The sequence below is a fragment of the Neovison vison genome, chromosome 7, assembly GCF_020171115.1.
Source record: "Neovison vison isolate M4711 chromosome 7, ASM_NN_V1, whole genome shotgun sequence".
In the NCBI taxonomy this organism is placed as follows: domain Eukaryota; kingdom Metazoa; phylum Chordata; class Mammalia; order Carnivora; family Mustelidae; genus Neogale; species Neogale vison.
The window spans coordinates 27,295,257-27,314,024 of record NC_058097.1 but is presented as its reverse complement, the minus strand read 5'-3'; the positions used below and the strand labels follow the sequence as shown (position 1 = coordinate 27,314,024).

Genomic DNA, 18,768 nt, shown 5'->3' with positions numbered 1-18,768 from the left:
ACACTGTTTCTATTTAAGAGGCTGAAATTATATTACACAGTATTACATAAGCAGCAAGCACAGTGTCAAAGAACATGACTTCCAGGCAAATCTGAGGGGAGGAAAAAAACTAAAGGAACCAACACGGAGATTTATAGATGAGGAAACTGAGTCCCCCAATGATACAACACAGTAAAATTGTGTGGCAACTACTAATCCCAGTCTTTGGGTTCCAAATCCAGTGACCGCTTCACAATGCAGGAAACTAGATCTGCCTAAGATGACAGCTAACATACAATGGGGGCGTGCCAGAGAGGGCAACATCAGTGTCCCAGTTCTTCAGACCCTTGTTATTCTGTCAAGTTGTCTCTTACCTAATGGCCCCTGGCCAACAACACTGAAAAAGAACTGAGCAGGATTTCTAATGGCACACTAAGGTTAGTAGCCACACACAAATCAGAGAATGTCATTCTGTTTTATTTTTTTTTAATTGAAATGAACAATAAAATAAAATTTTAAAAGAACAGTGACCATTTTAGTCAAACTTTTACTTTACAAATATAAAAATATAACCAAAACTTCAGTTTCCTTTATACATTTTCTGTAAGTGTAATGCCATAAAAATTCTCAAAGCCAAACCATAAATGATGCTAGTACACTATGATGTAAACACAATAACCGAAAGTTTTAAGTTTTTAAATGCGCTGATCTTTCCCTCAACAGAGAACATTGTATGTCCCCAATTCTTCTCCAGTCCTATGGTACAACCCATCACTAAGATATAAATTACACCTGAACTGGCTTAAGACTCACTTAGGTTGTAGTCAGTTTTTTTTTCTTTCCTTCACAAAGCTTGATAAATACGAGCTAATATTAAAATGTGTCTTGTGGCTCAAGTCAAATTACAGTATTGTGTTTTTCATCACATCTGAACAACAAAGGCAAACTACTTGAAATGAGTCTAGTTTAACCCAAAGAATAAATGATGCAAAACAAGTGGAATAATTATAGGAAATCAAACCCTTGCTAAGGAAGCAGACTTGTAGTACCGTCAAAAACCACTAAGACGTCTCTGGCGAAGCAACATAAAAACTGCACGCCCTCTGAAGCAGTCTTAGTGAACAGCACATACTGTCCGAACGCTATGAACCAGTAAAAACAATAAGTCTGAGGAACTCTGAGGTGGAAAGCTACTCCAAGCATTTCATCTCAAGTGTATGAGCAAGTACTTAAAAAATAAAGTCATTAAAAACCTGAGACCTTAAGAGTCATATCATTTAAGAAAGGAAATTTAAGTTGCTTGCTTGCTGGCATGTTGAATTTAGAGGACCTCTACCTCTCACTTTAGTTCAGCATGGAAGAAAACAGACTGGTAATTTGACAATGTTTTTATATGCCAATAAATGCTAATGTAATGGAACCCGTAATAAAATAAAATAAAATAACTGAACCTTGTAAGCTAAGGCAGTGATAAAAAATAAGAAATCTCCCTGATCTGCTGTTAAAAGTATAAATTCATAAACAGTTATCATAATGCCATTTTAAGTATCATCTGCTTATTAAAAAATCATAATAGTCTTCATCATTTAGGAAAAAACAAATTTCACTTTTCTTCAAAGGGATGTCAATTCTAAATATGACTGAAAACATATGAGTAAAACTTCTACTCACCAACCTACTAAATATTTTCTATGGCATTTAGTAGATTTATAGAGAATATGCACTACTTAGATTACTCAGGGAAAATAACATGACATATATTGTACTTATACAATGCAAAAGAGGACTCTTATTACTAAACAAACCTGGAATACAGGAAGCATTCAAAAATACAAATCAGTCCATCAAGAGCTCATTTAAAAATTATTCAGTATTTAATATACAGAGAATTGGAATGCACAATTTAAGACTTAGTTTTTAAAGTATGTTAAGAATTTACACAAAAAGAGCTTAATGGTAAACATTCCCTTGTACCTTCTTCTAATGTTGTAGAATATATCATATTTAAATTTTCCTAGTTCTACTATTTCCATCAGGAGATCTAAAACATGAGAGTATTAAGATACAACTGCAGCTGACCAATTCAAAGACAGTTTAAAAATTTTGTGTTTGTGTGTTGCCAATTTTACATTCAAAACTAGATCTTTTTATATTCTAAGTTAGTAACCAAGCCAGCTTAAATCAAAGGTTTTTCTCACCTAGGCCCCAACATATAGATGACTGACTCAAGCACTTATACTGTGAAGTAGTGATCAGGAAATAATTTCTAGGTCAAAGCTTATGTTACAAAGGACATGGGTAGCCTCAAATCAGATCTCTTCAAATAATACAGCATTTTATAATAACACCAAGAAAAAGTCCACCACTTTCCACCTTCCCCAAGTGGCAAGCACTAGCACATCTGAAATGTGGTTACTACAGCCTTTCTCTTGGATGCCAGAAGCAACCACAGAAGGTGGGCTGGATCAAGCTGTTTTCATCTCTGCCTTCCCCAATTTTGATAAGGCTCAGCTAGTCAGTGAACTCACCAGTAAAATTATGGTAAGTTACAAATGTGCTGATATAAATCACAGGGGTAGAACTATTAGTGCCTGAGGGAAGAGGACTCTACACAGTATCGGTCGCTTTTTCAAAGGAATTCATGAATTATTTCTGGTCCTGTTGCTCACCTACTACTAAGCATGAGCACGACCACAGTCACTACTTGACACAACCTTGTAAAGGCTTCATGGGACCTCAGCTAAATAAACTAGAATTTTTATTGATACAGTTGTTCTTGGTCTGATTTTCTCAAGTCTAAATAGGGAAGAATTTATAATATACCTTTCAACTCACCCAAAATTCAGGAGAAAAGGCCTGTGATTGGTTATCATAAAGATGTAACAACTAATCAAAAGTTCACTCTATCTCTTATAAACTACAGCAATCTCTCTTCTTTAAGTAGCTGCATCTTACAAGATGTCCTGTTCATTAAGCCTGCAGTCGTCACACTTGTTGTAAGGCATGCACAACATACTTGGACCATTAAGCAATGACACAGCCTGCACACTCCTTTGCCCTAAGAATCGTTTTTTATTCCCCAAAACCTGTTCCTAATTTAGCAGTTGTTATTTTAAGGAACTTTAAACTGGTATTTTTCCCGTAGGCTGACAAAATCTATCCCCTATCCTGTCTTTAGATTTCAGTAGATTCAAGTTACCCCAAAATATTTTTGACAAGGCTTGTCATTGCTAAAAACAAATTTTCATTTCTATAGATATGAACGGAAATAACTTTGTAATCCAAGAGTCAAAACCTAACAGACCCATTTTTAAAAACTTCCTTCACAGATCACCATTTTACCACGGCCCTAAGAATAACTAAAACACATAATTTCACAACAACACAAATAATACACCCATTATACGAAGGGAAAAAGTCTCAGTCAGCTCTCAATAGGTCTCTTTTTATACCAATTCCCATGAGTTTCCCTAATCTAGCCAATTTTAATGGCTTCCCATATGTTCAAGGTCTGTTGCTTGTGAACAAAGGTCTGAATATATCAGTATGAAATGTACCAGTTAGTAACATACTGGGAGTACAACTCAAAGTGTATTATTTGGTTCAGGAATTACACCTCAGGACTCCATCAAGCAATCTAGTTCCCAAAAGTAACAGAAGTTCCTCATCACAAAAATCTAGAACATAGTCTTGGAATATATTCCCCAAAATGGTATCAGAACAAGGGTCCCACATACTCAACTAACCTAAACCTGCCATTGTCTCAACATCACCACCCTAGGAGCAGGGGAAAAAAACAGTCCTCACCTGTAAGAATTTTACAAGTTTAATATGAAAATTAAAAAAAGAAAAAAAAAATACAAATAGAAAGAAGTTCATATTCTTTAATGTTGTACAAAAAAGTATGAGTAGAACCAAAAGTAAATTAAACATTATCACATTTGTTTACACCACCATCTAGTTCTTCATATTAACTTTACTATTCAAACAACAGAAAGTAGGCAGCAATTTAGGGATTGGGAAAGAGATAAAACCCAAAAAAAAAAACTTTTCTACCATATTTATTCTACACTGCGTATAGCTGTGCTCACAGAGACGGCTTCTTTTACTTCTCCACTGTGCAGGAATTCAGTTGTATATAAAATTGAACCTGAATTTTAGAAAGAACAATATCTTTATTAAAAACAGCATTATTTACAAAGTTTTTTTTATCTTAGATGATAAAGAAATTTGGACATTTCTACCCTCCCTTGACATTTTTGGCATTTCTACACCAATACATCCTTTTATCTGACCTATCTCATCTTACACATTAAATAATAGTGTTGCTAAATCCTCACAACTAAAAAAAAAGAAAAATTTAAGAGTGTACATTTGATTAATTATCCACTAAAAAGTTCCTTGAGAGAAGGAAAACTTTTTAACTTATTGTATTATGCCACTCAGCACAGTTCCTGATACCGGACAAGCAGTGTTCAAATAAATGAATTATATGACTCTTTTTCGTATCTCACACTTCAACTTTAACTCAACAGCAGACCAAAGAAGAGATGCAAAAGATAAAAGTTTGACTAGTATAACAAAATGGGAAGAACCAATTTCATACTCAATAAGGTTTCAGAGAAGGCCAAAATCACTATTAGAACTGTTTTTGAACTAATATTTATTAAGCATTTACCAGGCGCCTGGCACTGTTGTAAGCACTTTACATGCATTTTTTCACTTGCTCCTCATAATTCTATGAAGTGGGGACTACAACCCTGATTTACAGGTGAAGAAATAAGCAAATAGGTATAATCATTTGTCCAAGGTCATGCTGCCAGGAAGTTATTAAAGGTGGAATTCAAATCCAAACACTGCCCACAGATATCTATATATTCTTAGCCACTACATTGCCCTGTGTTCTATCTATAGAAGACTCTAAGAACGTCAACCAGTACAAGTCAATTTTTTTAAAAACACCTTTCTTATACCTGTCTCTACCAAAAACAAACTAAACAAGAAAACTAAACTCCATGTATGTAAAAATTCAGGAATTAATCCCTCATATCCCAGTCGACCTAAATACAGCACATTTCAAAGAAAGAGAACATCTTACACAAAGATGTAATTCTCCACATTTTCATACAGGTAATTCCTCTCAATTTTATTATACTGTGCTGACTGCCATTTTATCATCTCCTCTTTGAATGAAGACTTCAAACTTAACAGTAACAAAAATATCAGATGTGGAGAAGAACATCCACCCAAATACCAGAATGTCCTGCTGCAACTTGGGAGTCTGGGGATACTTTTAGTCAGTCATACTTAATCTGTGGCTTGTGCATGAGCCAAGAAACCATCTACAGTCTTAGTTTCCTTAAAGACCAAAATTCTTAACTATCCTTTGTCAAACAGCTCAGAATATCTTAAATCTGGCAATTTAGATGAACCAGCCACAAAATGTTCAACTTTCCATACCTGCTCAGAAGCTGAGGGAGACTAGAAATAATGGGTCCATATCCTGGTGCATTGTCATACAATTCAAACAATGGTGCAGCTACAAGCTTGTAATTTTTAGGGACTGCAAACAAAGCTAAAATAAAACAAAATAAAATAAAATAAAACAAAACAGTATACATTTTCTATAAATTCTTAGACAGTCACTGCTTACAATTCATTTATAAAGTAATCACCCATTTTGTATTTGAGAAACTCCTGAGGAAAAAGGTAATTCCCCTTAACACATTTTGGTTGTTATCTTTTTTTTCTTTTTTTAAAGGTTTTACTTACTCATTTGACAGAATGAGAGGGGGAGGGAGAGAGAGAGAGAGAGAGCACAAGCAGGGGGAGTGGCAGGCAGAGGGAGAGGAAGAACCAGGCGCCCTGCTGAGCAAGAAGCCTGATGCAGGGCTCAATCTCAGGCTGGGATCATGACCAAGCCGAAGGCAGACGCTTAATCAACTGAGCCACCCAAGCACTCCATTTTGGTTGTATCTTTCAAGAAAAGTTCATAGTCAGTGTTATTAATAAGCACAAGGACATTATAAGTGCTGGCCCTGGAAACAAAGGGAGAAGAGCCGAGCCTTCGGGTTTATAATTTATTTTGAATTCCATTTTAAGACTATGATAAGAAATATTTGTTAAAATGTACAACAGGCCTAAAGGTGGCATTTAAAAAATTAATTCCTCTGTCTCCTAAAAGTTTCAGTTTATCACAATGAGAATATCAGTACCAAAAGCTAAAGAGTTATTTTAAAACCCTACTATCAGGTATTTAGGCTCTCATTAAGTTTACTCTTCCCCCTCTAGCATGACTGGCACATCTATGTGAAGAACTAGTTAATTCTGGGGCACCTGGGTGGCTTAGTCAGTTAACTGTCTGACTCTTGATTTCAGCTCAGGCTGCTGTGATCAGTGTGGAGTCCACCTGAGAGTCTCTTTCTTTTCTTTTTTTTTTTTTTTTTTTTAAGATTTTATTTATTTATTTGTCAGAGAGAGAGGAAGAGAGCGAGCACAGGCAGACAGAGAGGCAGGCAGAGGCAGAGGGAGAAGCAGGCTCCCTGCTGAGCAAGGAGCCCGATGTGGGACTCGATCCCAGGACGCTGGGATCATGACCTGAGCCGAAGGCAGCTGCTTAACCCACTGAGCCACCCAGGCGTCCCTGAGAGTCTCTTTCTCTCTCTCTGCTGCTCCTCCTGCTTATGCTCACACTCACGCTCTCTCAAATAAATAAGTAAGATCTTTAAAAAATAAACAAAATAAAATCTTTTTTAAAAAAGTGGTTAATTCTGTATATACATAGTATATGTTTTTATTTTCATAATAAATTCAAAGTTCAAGGAACTTGGAGAAAACTCAGAAGTATTCTTGAAATTACTCTACACAAGTTTTCAGATGTTTGCATTCAAAAGCAGAATAACTTACCTTTCTCTTGAAGTTGAACCAAAAACAACTTCTTATGTTCCTTAGGTTTTGTAATATGTGCAGGAATATACGGGTACTAAAATCACAAAAGAGAATAATTTGTATTTGCCAAGACCTTCCTCACACCTCCGTGCCTTTATTTATCGACTTCTTCCATTTCAGACGTTAAGATCAAGTTATCAACCCTGAGACCAAGTTCCTCACAATCCCAACACAATTTTAACATGTATGCTGTTTTCATTTCTTTCTCTCTCTGTTTCTTTCCCAATACAGCATAAACTGCTGGAAGAAAGAGAACTCTTTCTAGTCTTCCCTTTACCAGAACCTGGTACCTAACAGATGTTCTAAAAGATAAATGCTTGATAAATACAACTTAACGAGTAGTAAACCATTTAGCCATTCAATCAATTTTAGGTATAGTCACAGGATTTGGAGCTTGAGGAACTTACAACCCAAAGAAGTTTACTATATTAGAAGTCTAAATATGCCCTTTGAAGTATCTGACAAGACAGTGCTCCAACAACAATCACACACACACACACACACACACACACCCCGACACACACTTTAAGAACACCAGCCTGGAAAACTTGTGTGTTATTACTGAGCTTCTAGTTTGATCAAAGAATGTTCAGAAACCAAAAGTCTCAGTGGAGTCCTGTCAGCTAGAAAGAGTAAAGTTGCTTGTGAAAATGGAGAAATTATTCTGGAGAACTTAAGGGATTCTAAAGAGATTTAGCGAGGGGAGGTTAGGACCTCAGTCAGAGGTACAGAACTCACCTACATCTCCCCACATACATTCAGAAGAATCTACTCTGGCTTTGGGAGTTGTATTTTGAGGGCAGGGGAATTGGAAAAAAAATAGATATAAGGGGAGAGTAGGATAAAACAGAGGATGCCGAAAGGAGGAAACATCACCCACATTTTATATAAGAACTTACACTGAAAAAAGCTGCAAGTCTTTCCCAAGACTACACAACTATGATACCAGGATTCAACCTCATCTAGTCAACCCTTATCTGACGATAAAAGCCTGTTATTTCCCACTATTCCACCCCACTCAACATCCCAGTATTCGAGTTAGAATAATGATACACCAAAGCCATCCCTAAGGTATGATAAATGAAGACAACTGTTCCAGGCTTTGGAGGTGCCCTACATGGTCATGAAAACCAGGCACGCTGGCAATGACAGACAGAGCAGTGAGAAGTAGTCTGAACAGCACAGGCTACAGGAAACCTGTGGTTCGCATACAACAAAAGCTCCTAAACCATGACCAAACCAAAGTGACTGGCATTACCCCATTTTCTTCTACTTGGGGCTGTAAGTTCCTCTTCTTTTAATACTTTCTTCTCCAGGGGTGCCTGGGTGGCTCAGTGGGTTAAAGCCTCTGCCTCTGGCTTAGGTCATGATCCCAGAGTCCTGGGATCGAGCCCCACATCAGGCTCTCTGCTCAGCAGAGCCTGCTTCCCCCTCTCTCTGCCTGCCCCTCTGCCTACTTGTGATCTCTGTCAAATAAATAAATAAAATCTTTAAAAGAAAAAAAAAAAAAACCTTTCTTCTTGAGTCTTCATCTTGGAGTTTAAGCCAACTGCACTTTATACAAAAAGATAGGGAGATGGTGTTGTGCTCTTTTCCCACCGACACCTATCCACTACTCCAAGTGTATGAAATGAACACACAACACTTAACACTGCATCTCATGCTAGCAGAGCCAACCCCACAGGGTTCCATCCATGAAGGCAACTATCCTAGGACTTCAGTAGGGGAGATAAATGAGGGTATTCAGAGAGAAGCCTGAAAAACTTTTGTGTTATTACTGGGCTTCCAGTCTGATCAAAGAAGGCTTAGAAACCAAAAAAATGTTAACAATTATCATTTTATGTACCTTCGGACCAGGAACCTCACTATTTTCAAATGAAATTATACTTTCTTAAAGCCGAGGCAATTTTCAGGTGCTGAGAACTAGCGCCAGCTCCCACAGCACCTGCTCTTCCTATCCCTCAGCTATACCAGAGAGTCGGAAGGAAGAAGAGGACATAATCATCTTTTGCTTGGCTGGTATTTTATATAATTCTTAGCCTGGAACATGCTGTCATGCAAAGAAGAGATCTAAGTCATAAAGCCTTGTTAACGGGATTCAGGATCAGAGTCTCCCATCAGTTAAAGGTAAGAAAATTTCAGCTCAGTACCATTATCAATCATTACAATGGATTAGAACACAAGGAATATATTTAAACCATGATGTCATAGGACACTTTAAAAGGTCACTGAACCAGATGCTTTTTGGTCCCGAATTACCTCATTACCACCCCGTCAGATCTCGTCCCACCTCAGATTTCAGGGCAGCTGTGTTGGAAATTGCCAGAAAGCTCCCAGCTTACTGCCACTGTCTCACTCTCTGCTTTTCAGCCTCAAAGAGTTTCTAAAGCCCCAGAAAATCTCACAATCTGTGCTCTGACTCAACATGAAAGTGCAAGGGAGTTAATACAACCCTCATCCATTGGGGTAGGAGTCTCCAGCCTTCCATTCTTCTAATGAACAATTTTAAGGTACATTGCATATGGTTCCTCACAGTCCTTAGCAGGATCGGTCCAGCTGCCCATAGCTGTAATTCCCCCATCAGTCTCATCAGTCTATTGTTTTCTGGGATCATTTACCAAACAATCTATCTGCACCCAAGTCTCTGTCTTGTTCTTTCTTGTGAATAAAGTCTTTGAAGGATACTAATAAATTAACTCATTCTTCTGAAAAGAAGCATCTATTCTTTCCTACATAAATTATACCTCAGGGTAACCAAATAGTTGATGAGAGAAGTTTCCCTTAATAAAAGGATCACAAACGGGGCGCCTGGGTGGCTCACTGGATTAAAGCCTCTGCCTCCCGCTCAGGTCATGATCCCAGGGTCCTGGATCAAGCCCCACATTGGGCTCTCTGCTCAGCGGGGAGCCTGCTTCCTCCTCTCTCTCTGCCTGCCTCTCTGCCTACTTGTGATCTCTCTGTCAAATAAGTAAATTAGTTAAATCTTTTTTAAAAAATAAATTAAAAAAATAAAAGGACGACAACCCTAATGAATTAATAAGCCCAAAAAACTATTATCAACGAGCGGCTAACATTACAAAAAGACATAACCAGACATGACAAAACTTCTGATGGAAGTGCATCGTACTGTCTGTGAGGGCCATCCCCCAAGATGACCCCCAGCGACCTGTTTCCTGCACACTTTCGTGTAGTCCCCTCCCACAAAGTACTATGTTGGCTTTTGTGACCAGTAGCATACAGCAGAACTGACAGTTCGTCACTGTCAAGATTAGGTTATACAGACTACAGCTTTCTTGCTCTCTGTCACTTTCTCCACCTCGGATCTCAAGCTCTAGGGGAAGCCAGCTCCCTCACTGGGAGTTACCCTATGGAGACACTCTCCTGGTAACAGAGAGTACGTTCAGGTCAACACCCAACAAGGAACTGAAGCCTTCAGTCCAACAGCGCAAGAAGAAAGGCCTGCTAACAAACACATGCGTGAACCTGGGATCAGATCCTTCAGCCCTAGTCCAGCCTTGAGGTGACACAATCCCAGTTGACAGCCTGACCATAACCTCTTGAGAAACCATGAGCAAGAACCACCCAGCTAGGCAGCTCCCAGATGTCTGACCTTGAGAAATGAAGAGAACTAATGTCTGCTGTCTTAAACTGCTAAGTTTAGGGGTAATTTATTATGCAGAAATTAAACAATACACCAGCTCTGGTGAGCCTTATATTTCCCCCACCAGTCAAATCCAGTTTCTTGATCTACCAGTTTATAGGACAGAAGCAAAAGAACTACACGTTCAATGACAACAGGCAGATGCAATCAGCAATGGAAACACAAAGGACTTTAAAAAGCTTGTTTTTATTAATAAATTATGAGAGGGGGAAAAAGAGAACCAGGAAAGTGACCAGCCAAAAGAGACTTAAGAGACTATCCTAATTTAAACAAATTAGAAAACAAAATACAAGCTTGAAACTAGTCAGAGATACAAATACTTAATGATATTATGGAGTAATTCTTACTCTTAGTGTGAGAATGTATACTGTGTTGTTTTTAAAGAGACCCTTACATTGTAGAGACATTTATTGAAATATTTACATTTGACATAATTACCTAGGACTTGTTCCAAAATAATCAAAGTTGAGGGAGGGGAAAAGAGTGCCAGGTGAAATGAAGTCTGACCATGAGCTGTTAACTGTTGAAGGTGGAAGACAGGTAATGGGATTTATGGACTTTTATTATTCCTACTTTTGTATATGTGAAATTTTTCTTTCAAAGAAAAAAATGCTTGGTTTTTAAAAATTTTTATCTACATTAATGAGAGAGAAAGTCAAATTCTGCTATACTCTTTTCCAAAGGCTGGAATTAATGTAGTTTTCTACTTCCCTAAATGCCCAGCAAATAGAAAAGAACACTGACCTGAGGAGGTTCAAAATTTGGTCTCCACCAGTTACCAATGCAGTCATCAATGACCCAGTCTTGCAGGACACCATCTTGACGACCCAGTATCTGTCAAAAAGAAATAATACAACCAGTAATACCTACCCATGAAAATACTTCTTTTGTAAAGATGTAAATTTCCTCTTTATAATTTCTTATCTACTATTATCTATGTCATTTGGCCCAAGACATAACTATTAGTTCCAAAATGGCAATCCAGCAACAACGTAACTATATAGGACCAACTAATCTATTGTTATGCCCTGGCCACACAAGAAAAACCAAAGGTGACCAATTTCTCACATAACCCAATGCCATACATACAATAGTTTTACTAGAATCAACTGTAGCTTGTGTAAATCACCACCTAACTAAATTATAGAAAAAAACCTTTCATTTTTATAAATCTGGGTGGCAGAATATTAAACTTAAGTCATTTTAATTAAAATTATACTCTATATGTTTTAATTGGTCAAACATGGTTCTACAAGGTCTACAATGAGAAAGAGCAGTTCCCTGTCCCACTTCCCCATTTCCATTGGCTACAACTTTCAACTCTTAGCGTTTTTCCCCCATACTCGCCTCTACTCTTCACAAGCATTCACCTTGTTTTTAAAGAAACGATTTTCCAGAGGGTTGCTAGAGGGGAGGTGAGCAGGGCGGACCGGTGTGTGGGCTAGATGGGAGATGGGTATTAAGGACAATTGTGATGAGCACTGGGGTATTATACATAAGTGATGAATCACTAAATTCTACCCCTAAAACTATAAACACTGTATGTTAATTAACTAGAATTTAAATAAAAAGCTGAGACAAAAAATCAAACTGTTTTAGTTTCACATTTATAGAAAAAAAATGCAAATATGGTACAAACTTCCTATGTATCCCACAGCCAGTTTCCCCTATTAACATCTTATACTAGCACATTTGTCATAACTAATGAACCAATACTTTTACTTTACTAACTGAAAGGTTAGTTTTTAACTCATGTCCTTTCCAGTCCCAGAATTTCCTTCTTTTGTAAAGATATAAATTTCCTCTTCCTCTTACATTACATTTAATTGTAATTTCTCCTATAGACTAACAGTTTCTCAGTTTCTTTGTTTTTGATGATCTTCATAGTTTTGAGGAATACTAATGAAGTATTTAATACCATGCCTCTCAGACAGGGATTATGGATTTTGGGGAGTTTAGAGAGGAAGACCACCAAGCTAAAGTACCATTCTCATTACATCATGTCAAGAGCATATTACACAGACACGACTTTTACTATGTTAACCTTGATCACCTGGGCTGAGGTACTGTTTATCAGGTTTATCCACTACAGTTATACTTTCCATGCATGCTTTTTGGTCATTTCTTGATTACTTTACATTTTTATAAACTTAAAGAAAAAAAGCAATTAACACCCTCCTACTGTGAGTGAGAATTCAGATCTTTAAACTATATCCTCCATTCATACTTTCTCTTCTACCATCCTCCCATAATCAGTATTTGGTTAAGACTGCAGTCGGGGGGGGCACCTGGGTGGCTCAGTGGGTTAAAGCCTCTGCCTTCTGCTCAGGTCATGATCCCAGGGTCCTGGGATCAAGCCCCGCATTGGGCTCTCTGCTCAGCAGGGACTCTGCTTCCCCCTTTCTCTCTACCCGCCTCGCTGCCTACTTGTAATCTGTCTGTCAAATAAATAAATAAATAAAATCTTTTAAAAAAAGGAGACTGCATTCAGTATTTAAATTACTATGACTAGGTGACTCGACACATCAGCGTTGAGTAAACTATAATTGCATTTCTTACACAACTATCCTTTTCTTTCAGAGTTAATAACTGTTCCATACACATATCATTCACTATCACTACTTCATGTCCACATTCTCCCAAGAACTTAAATTTCTTCTCAATTCAAATGTCAATTATTCTGTCAATTTCATGTTTTTTCCCCCAAGCAACACTTTCTATCATCCTCCTCTGCTCTGTAGTGCTCTCAACCCTGCCTCACAACGCAAGTCCTAGGGCTTCCCTCTGCCTATGTTGTTAGATCCTCTCTACATTCTGAATCCTGTATCTTCTTAGTTTTTCCTTTCATTTTGGTAGTCAACACCCTCTAGCAGCTTCCTGAGAAAAGTTACAAGATCTGTATTTCTGGAAATTCTGTATGTTTGGAAATAGTTTTACCTGCACACTGGATTTATGGTTTGATTATACAGACAATTCTACAGCAGAAATCATGCTCTCTCAGAATTATGAAGGCATGTTACAAGGGCTTTTAACTTCCAGTATTATTTCTAGGAAGTCAATACCTTTTTTGATGATGCTTTGTCTTTAACTCATGTCTCCCCTCCACTTCCCAACTTTGGAAGCTTTTAAGATCTTCTCTTTATCCATACTGATTGAAACTTTCATGATACGCCTTTGCATGGATCTTTTAACGTTCATTATAAAGGGCAGGACAGTAGGTCTTTCTGATCTGAAAACTCATGTTCCTTAAGTTTGGGAATTACTGCTTTGATATTCTTCCTCTGCTCTATTTGTCTATAATCTACTTTGGTCCTTCTAGGATGACCCACTAATTTTATCTTTTCTCACCTCTGTTTTACCTCCTACTTTCATCCTACTTTCTAGATTTCCTCTAGATTGTTTTTCATCCTACTTTCTAGATTTCCTCAATTCAATCTTTTAACCCTATAGTGAATGTTTTGTTTCTGCTAACATTTTTTTTGAATACTCATGAGTTCTTTCTTATTGGTTCAATAGTTTTTATGGCCCAGGGTTCCAAAGATGAGCTATCTCCTCTCATCCCATCTAGAATAATAATTTTATTGATTGCTAAATTGTGTTCTGTTGAGTTCCATTTGCTTCTTTTGTTTTTTTTTTAAAGATTTTATTTATTTATTTGACGAGAGAGAGAGATTACAAGTAGGCAGAGGAGCAAGCAGAGAGAGAGGAGGAAGCAGGCTCCCCGCCGAGCAGAGAGCCCGACACAGGGCTCGATCCCAGGACCCTGGGATCATGACCTGAGCGGAAGGCAGAGGCTTTAACCCACTGAGTCATCCAGGTGCCCCTCATTTGCTTCTTTTGATCTCTTTCTTGTTAAGAAACTTTCTCCAAAAGCCTGGCTCACAAGTAAGGTAAAATACTAAGGTGCTTAGCTGTCACCCTGAGTGGCAGGGCCACACTATTCTTTGGGAAGATTCCCAAATATCATCATCTGGAGGCATTTTTTTGGACTGGTCACTTTCTCCAGAAACAAAATCTCCAACCTTCAGCCTGAAGTATATAAGCCTAATCGTCATAATTCTATCAACGTAGTAGAAATCTGTAAGTCTCACTATTCAGGATATAAACTCTCATTTATTCTCATCTATTCTATTTTTTCATTGCTTAGTGTTTTCTGAGTCAATCTCTACTAACAATCCAGTTTCCAGTCCATGCATGCTCCCACTTTTAGGGGCACCTGGCACTTCCAATTCCTCAGCCTGTGTGGTGCTATGGAGTGCAAAGTCCTGAACTACCCCCTGCTGGGCAGAGGTTTCTGCTAAGTTAGATGTGATATGCCCATCTGCTTTTCTAGCTTCTAAAAATTCTTTTTTGCAATTGTCTCATCTTAAACTCCTTCAATTCTACTGAATTTCTATCTTTTAAAAGACCTTTTACTTCCTTCTTCGTGGGATTTCTGAGAAGGAGCTGAGTTAAGCAAATAGGTGCAATCAACCATGTAAATGGAAGTGCAAGCAAAGCACAATATTTAAAAGGTATAATGTACTTAAAAAAACACTGGAAAGATAAACCAATAGGTCAAAGTAGTACAACTACAGGTGATTTTAGTTTTGTTTCTCCTGCTTTTCTGTACTTGCCAAGATTTTTGCACATAATGCATATTAGTTTTATAATTAAAGAGGGAAGGACTGCCTGCTAAAAAAAAAAAAAGAAAAATAATAATAAAAACAATCTGTAACTTCAAAACCTGGAGCATCTATGCATTTGGCCTCAAGTCTCTAGAGACAGACATTAGAGTGACTTTTAAAAGGTAGCACAATGTGGGTAAAGCTTAAAAGATATGTCAAAAATGAAAATAGCTTTATAACAGGAATCACTCTTGTCAAAAACCCTATAGCGGCCTACACCGCAACAAAACTAACTGTATTCCATCTCCAGCTCCATGACAAACTACCTGCAAACATCAAGGAAGTTACTTGAACCCTCTGTGCCCAGTTTCCCTTTTGGTAAAATGGGATTAATAACATTACTTCTCCCTAGGGCTGTTGTGACAGCTGAAGGAACTACTGCATGTAAAGCACTCAGAACAATGCCTAGCACAGTAAGTACTCAATAAAATGTTGGCTTTTATTAACCCTTACTGTTACATCAGCACTTCAATGGAAAGTAAACATAGTACTAACACTCTGTTGTTTAAGATTTAGTGAAAACTATTCAAAATAACAAAAATAAAAAAGATAAAAAGTCTATTTATCCATTCAGTTGATGGTATTCAGATGGGCAAGGATAAAACCGCCAAAGTGGTTAAATGGAGAAATACCTCTGTCATTAAGCGTTTTAGTCCTTCAACTTCATCTTCTCCTGGGTTAAGTTCACCACCAGGTCTGTATAAAGGTTAAGAATTTCAGCTTTCAACTTAAAACAATTTTAGGATAATAGGAAGAACACAATAATAATAATTTCTATCATATAACTGAATAACTCATATTTAAGTGTCACAGAAGGCAATTAGAGAAAACAAATGTCAAAGGGGGGGGAAGAATGTGCTAGAAAATTGAACTCCTCCTTTTAATTCACCAGACTAACATTGCACAAACCCTAGTTTTAAACAAAGTATGTAACATAATAAACAAATTCTAGCCACCAGTCTATCCCACTCTCTTCTCTCTGGAAGGCAATCTGGTCATAATGGATTCTAGAAATGCCCAAAGAGGCAACGGACCACATTTTTTCGGTCTGAAAAATGAGACATTCTTCAAGAATTCCAAACTAAGGATTTGAGACCTCTCTTTTTGGTACAATCTGGTCAAATGGTTGTGCACTGAATGTATAATACGGAGATATTTATGAGTTTAAGTGATAAAACTAAACAGTTACCTATAAAAATGCAAGTCATTTTAAGAATCAGAAACACCATTCATCCTAAGAAAGAAAGAATTGTTCTTAGTAATGATACAATGACATCTAGAAATTGAACTTCGACTAATCTGCTTCATGAAGCTTCTATCAAGCTCAGTTCTTAACAATATACAGAAATATGCAGATTGCCAGTTAAGGAATAAATGAGCATTACACTGAAAAATGAAATGATTTTCTCTTTCTAAACACTCCATTAACAGCAGTGCTTATGTAACTAAATGACTAACGTCAAAAATGGTTTCCAAAACTGTATAAAACAGCAATCCTATTAAAAGTTGTCTGGCTGCTAACTTCCAATGACACTTACAATTTGAAGAAAGTTGTTCCCAGCTGTAGCAGTAACACATGTGGTAGCCGGTGCTCATGTACAATCAGAACCCCTTCTACAGTCCTTCTCATTCCAATTTTATCAAATTCCTCCCTCATGCGCTGAAATCTGGCTGCAACAGAGCTGTCCTTCTCATAGAGGGGCTCTTTTGTACCAAAAGTATAATTGGTAAGAGGGTACCTGTGATCCAAAAACAAATATCTAACATGAGAACAGAGGACCATAATTTACCAGGACAGATACCAAACACACACAAAGAAACTATGGGGGGAAAAAGTTTGGAAAACACCAGGTTTTGTCCAAAGTTATGCAAGTTAATGTGACAGCAGAGATCAGAATCCAGCTCTTTGGAATGGATGGACAGCTTCCATTACATCAAGTTGCTACACCACACTTGAACTTTCAAGTATATATAACACCACCCCTTAAGGCCCTCAAATGCTTAGAGAAGTGGCTATCTGGAAATCCTCTGGTTTTAGATCACAGCTGTTAGACTAACACTGTCAACCTGGCTAATGCCCCCTTGGGATCTTCTACTAATCTAACTAGAAATTCTATTAATTATGGGTGCTAAAGACTAATATCTCTTTTTCTACAAAGTGAGCCACCACCTTCCATCAACTCTTCAGTTATTTTTCTCCCAGTCAACTATCCTCAGACTTTTCTGGTACCACAACCCTTTCCTCTTCAGGTGAACTTTTCCGTCCCCTCTAAATAAACCCTGACTTTCTGCTTGTATTCTATCCAATAGCCTTACTCTTCCCTTCTAGTAATTCAAATCCTTTGCCAACCATATCTATTCTGAATATTCTCTCCTCTAGCAAGAATTCCAAATATAGCTCATATTAAGATAATTTTCATCTTGCCTAGTAAATATCAAATTTTTCCTTAAAGATAGTTAAAAATCCCCTATTTATATTTAATCAAACATACCACCTTGTAACCCCCCCAATCATTACCCTTACAGTAAAGAACCCTCTGATTATAAGTCTTTGAGTAAGAATGCTTTGACCACACCTGCCTATTCCGTATCAAAATGACTTAACATTGAGCAGCTGGGTGGCTCAGTGGGTTAAAGCCTCTGCCTTCAGCTCAGGTCATGATCTCAGGGTCCTGGGATCCAGCCCCACATTGGGCTCTCTGCTCTGCCAGGAGCCTGCTTCCTCCTCTCTCTCTCTTCCCCTTCCTATCTGCCTACTTGTGATCTCTGTCAAATAAATAAATAAAATCTTTTAAAAAAATGACTTAACATTAAAAGCCAACAACTATATAATTAATCCACTTAGCTATTCTTGAAAGGTAAACAAATCAAGGTTGTCAAAACTTAACACTGAAGCCAAATTCTAGGCATGAATGAAGCAGCTTTAAGGAATTCAAGGACTTCCCCAGTAGACCCAAGGCTGAATCTAACATCATTGCTTGTCACAACAATTTCACCCGGTACTATGTGCCAGGCAATTTTTTATATGTATTAACATTTAGTATTCACAACTTGAATTAGAAAGAATTAAGGATAGCCGTACATATCTAAACTGTCAAGTCTAGCTCTCATATCAATAAAGAGATGCCATCTAAATGAAATTAAGAATTTTCATGTATGAAATCATAGTGCCAGCCCAGACATGCGTTTTATTCCCATCACACTGTGAACTTTGCAAAGCAGGGACTACATCTTACTTCCTCACCACTATACACCCACGGTTATGCCCAGTGCCTGGTACAAAGTAGACTTTCACATAGTACATCCTAAAAAAAAGTATAGTAGGGGAGAAAGGACTTGTTTTCAAGTTAGATTATAACTTACCCAGGTGAACTGAGTTCACAAGTGTTTTGTTTTGGTTTTCTGTATACCTTATTTATCCAGGAGAGGAAACATTCTGTAAATTCATCAATTCATAACTTTAATGGAGTAAAAATAAAAACACTTCACCATGTTAATTCTACATAGTAACTT

General features: G+C 37.5%; 1 protein-coding gene across 1 annotated transcript in view; it reads right to left on the bottom strand.

The window, feature by feature from the left end:
• Positions 1 to 435: 435 nt before the first annotated feature.
• The window catches only part of NUDT21 (nudix hydrolase 21), a 20,198-nt gene continuing 1,865 nt past the window's right edge, over positions 436 to 18,768 (bottom strand). Inside the window, exons 2-7 of the mRNA XM_044256112.1 lie at positions 16,794 to 16,994; positions 15,888 to 15,951; positions 11,333 to 11,422; positions 6,886 to 6,961; positions 5,440 to 5,554; positions 436 to 4,129 (exon numbers count right to left, since the gene is read on the bottom strand). Of these exons, the coding sequence (XP_044112047.1) occupies positions 4,108 to 4,129; positions 5,440 to 5,554; positions 6,886 to 6,961; positions 11,333 to 11,422; positions 15,888 to 15,951; positions 16,794 to 16,994 (568 nt within the window). The 3' untranslated portion in view covers positions 436 to 4,107. The remainder of the gene's footprint in view (positions 4,130 to 5,439; positions 5,555 to 6,885; positions 6,962 to 11,332; positions 11,423 to 15,887; positions 15,952 to 16,793; positions 16,995 to 18,768) is intronic.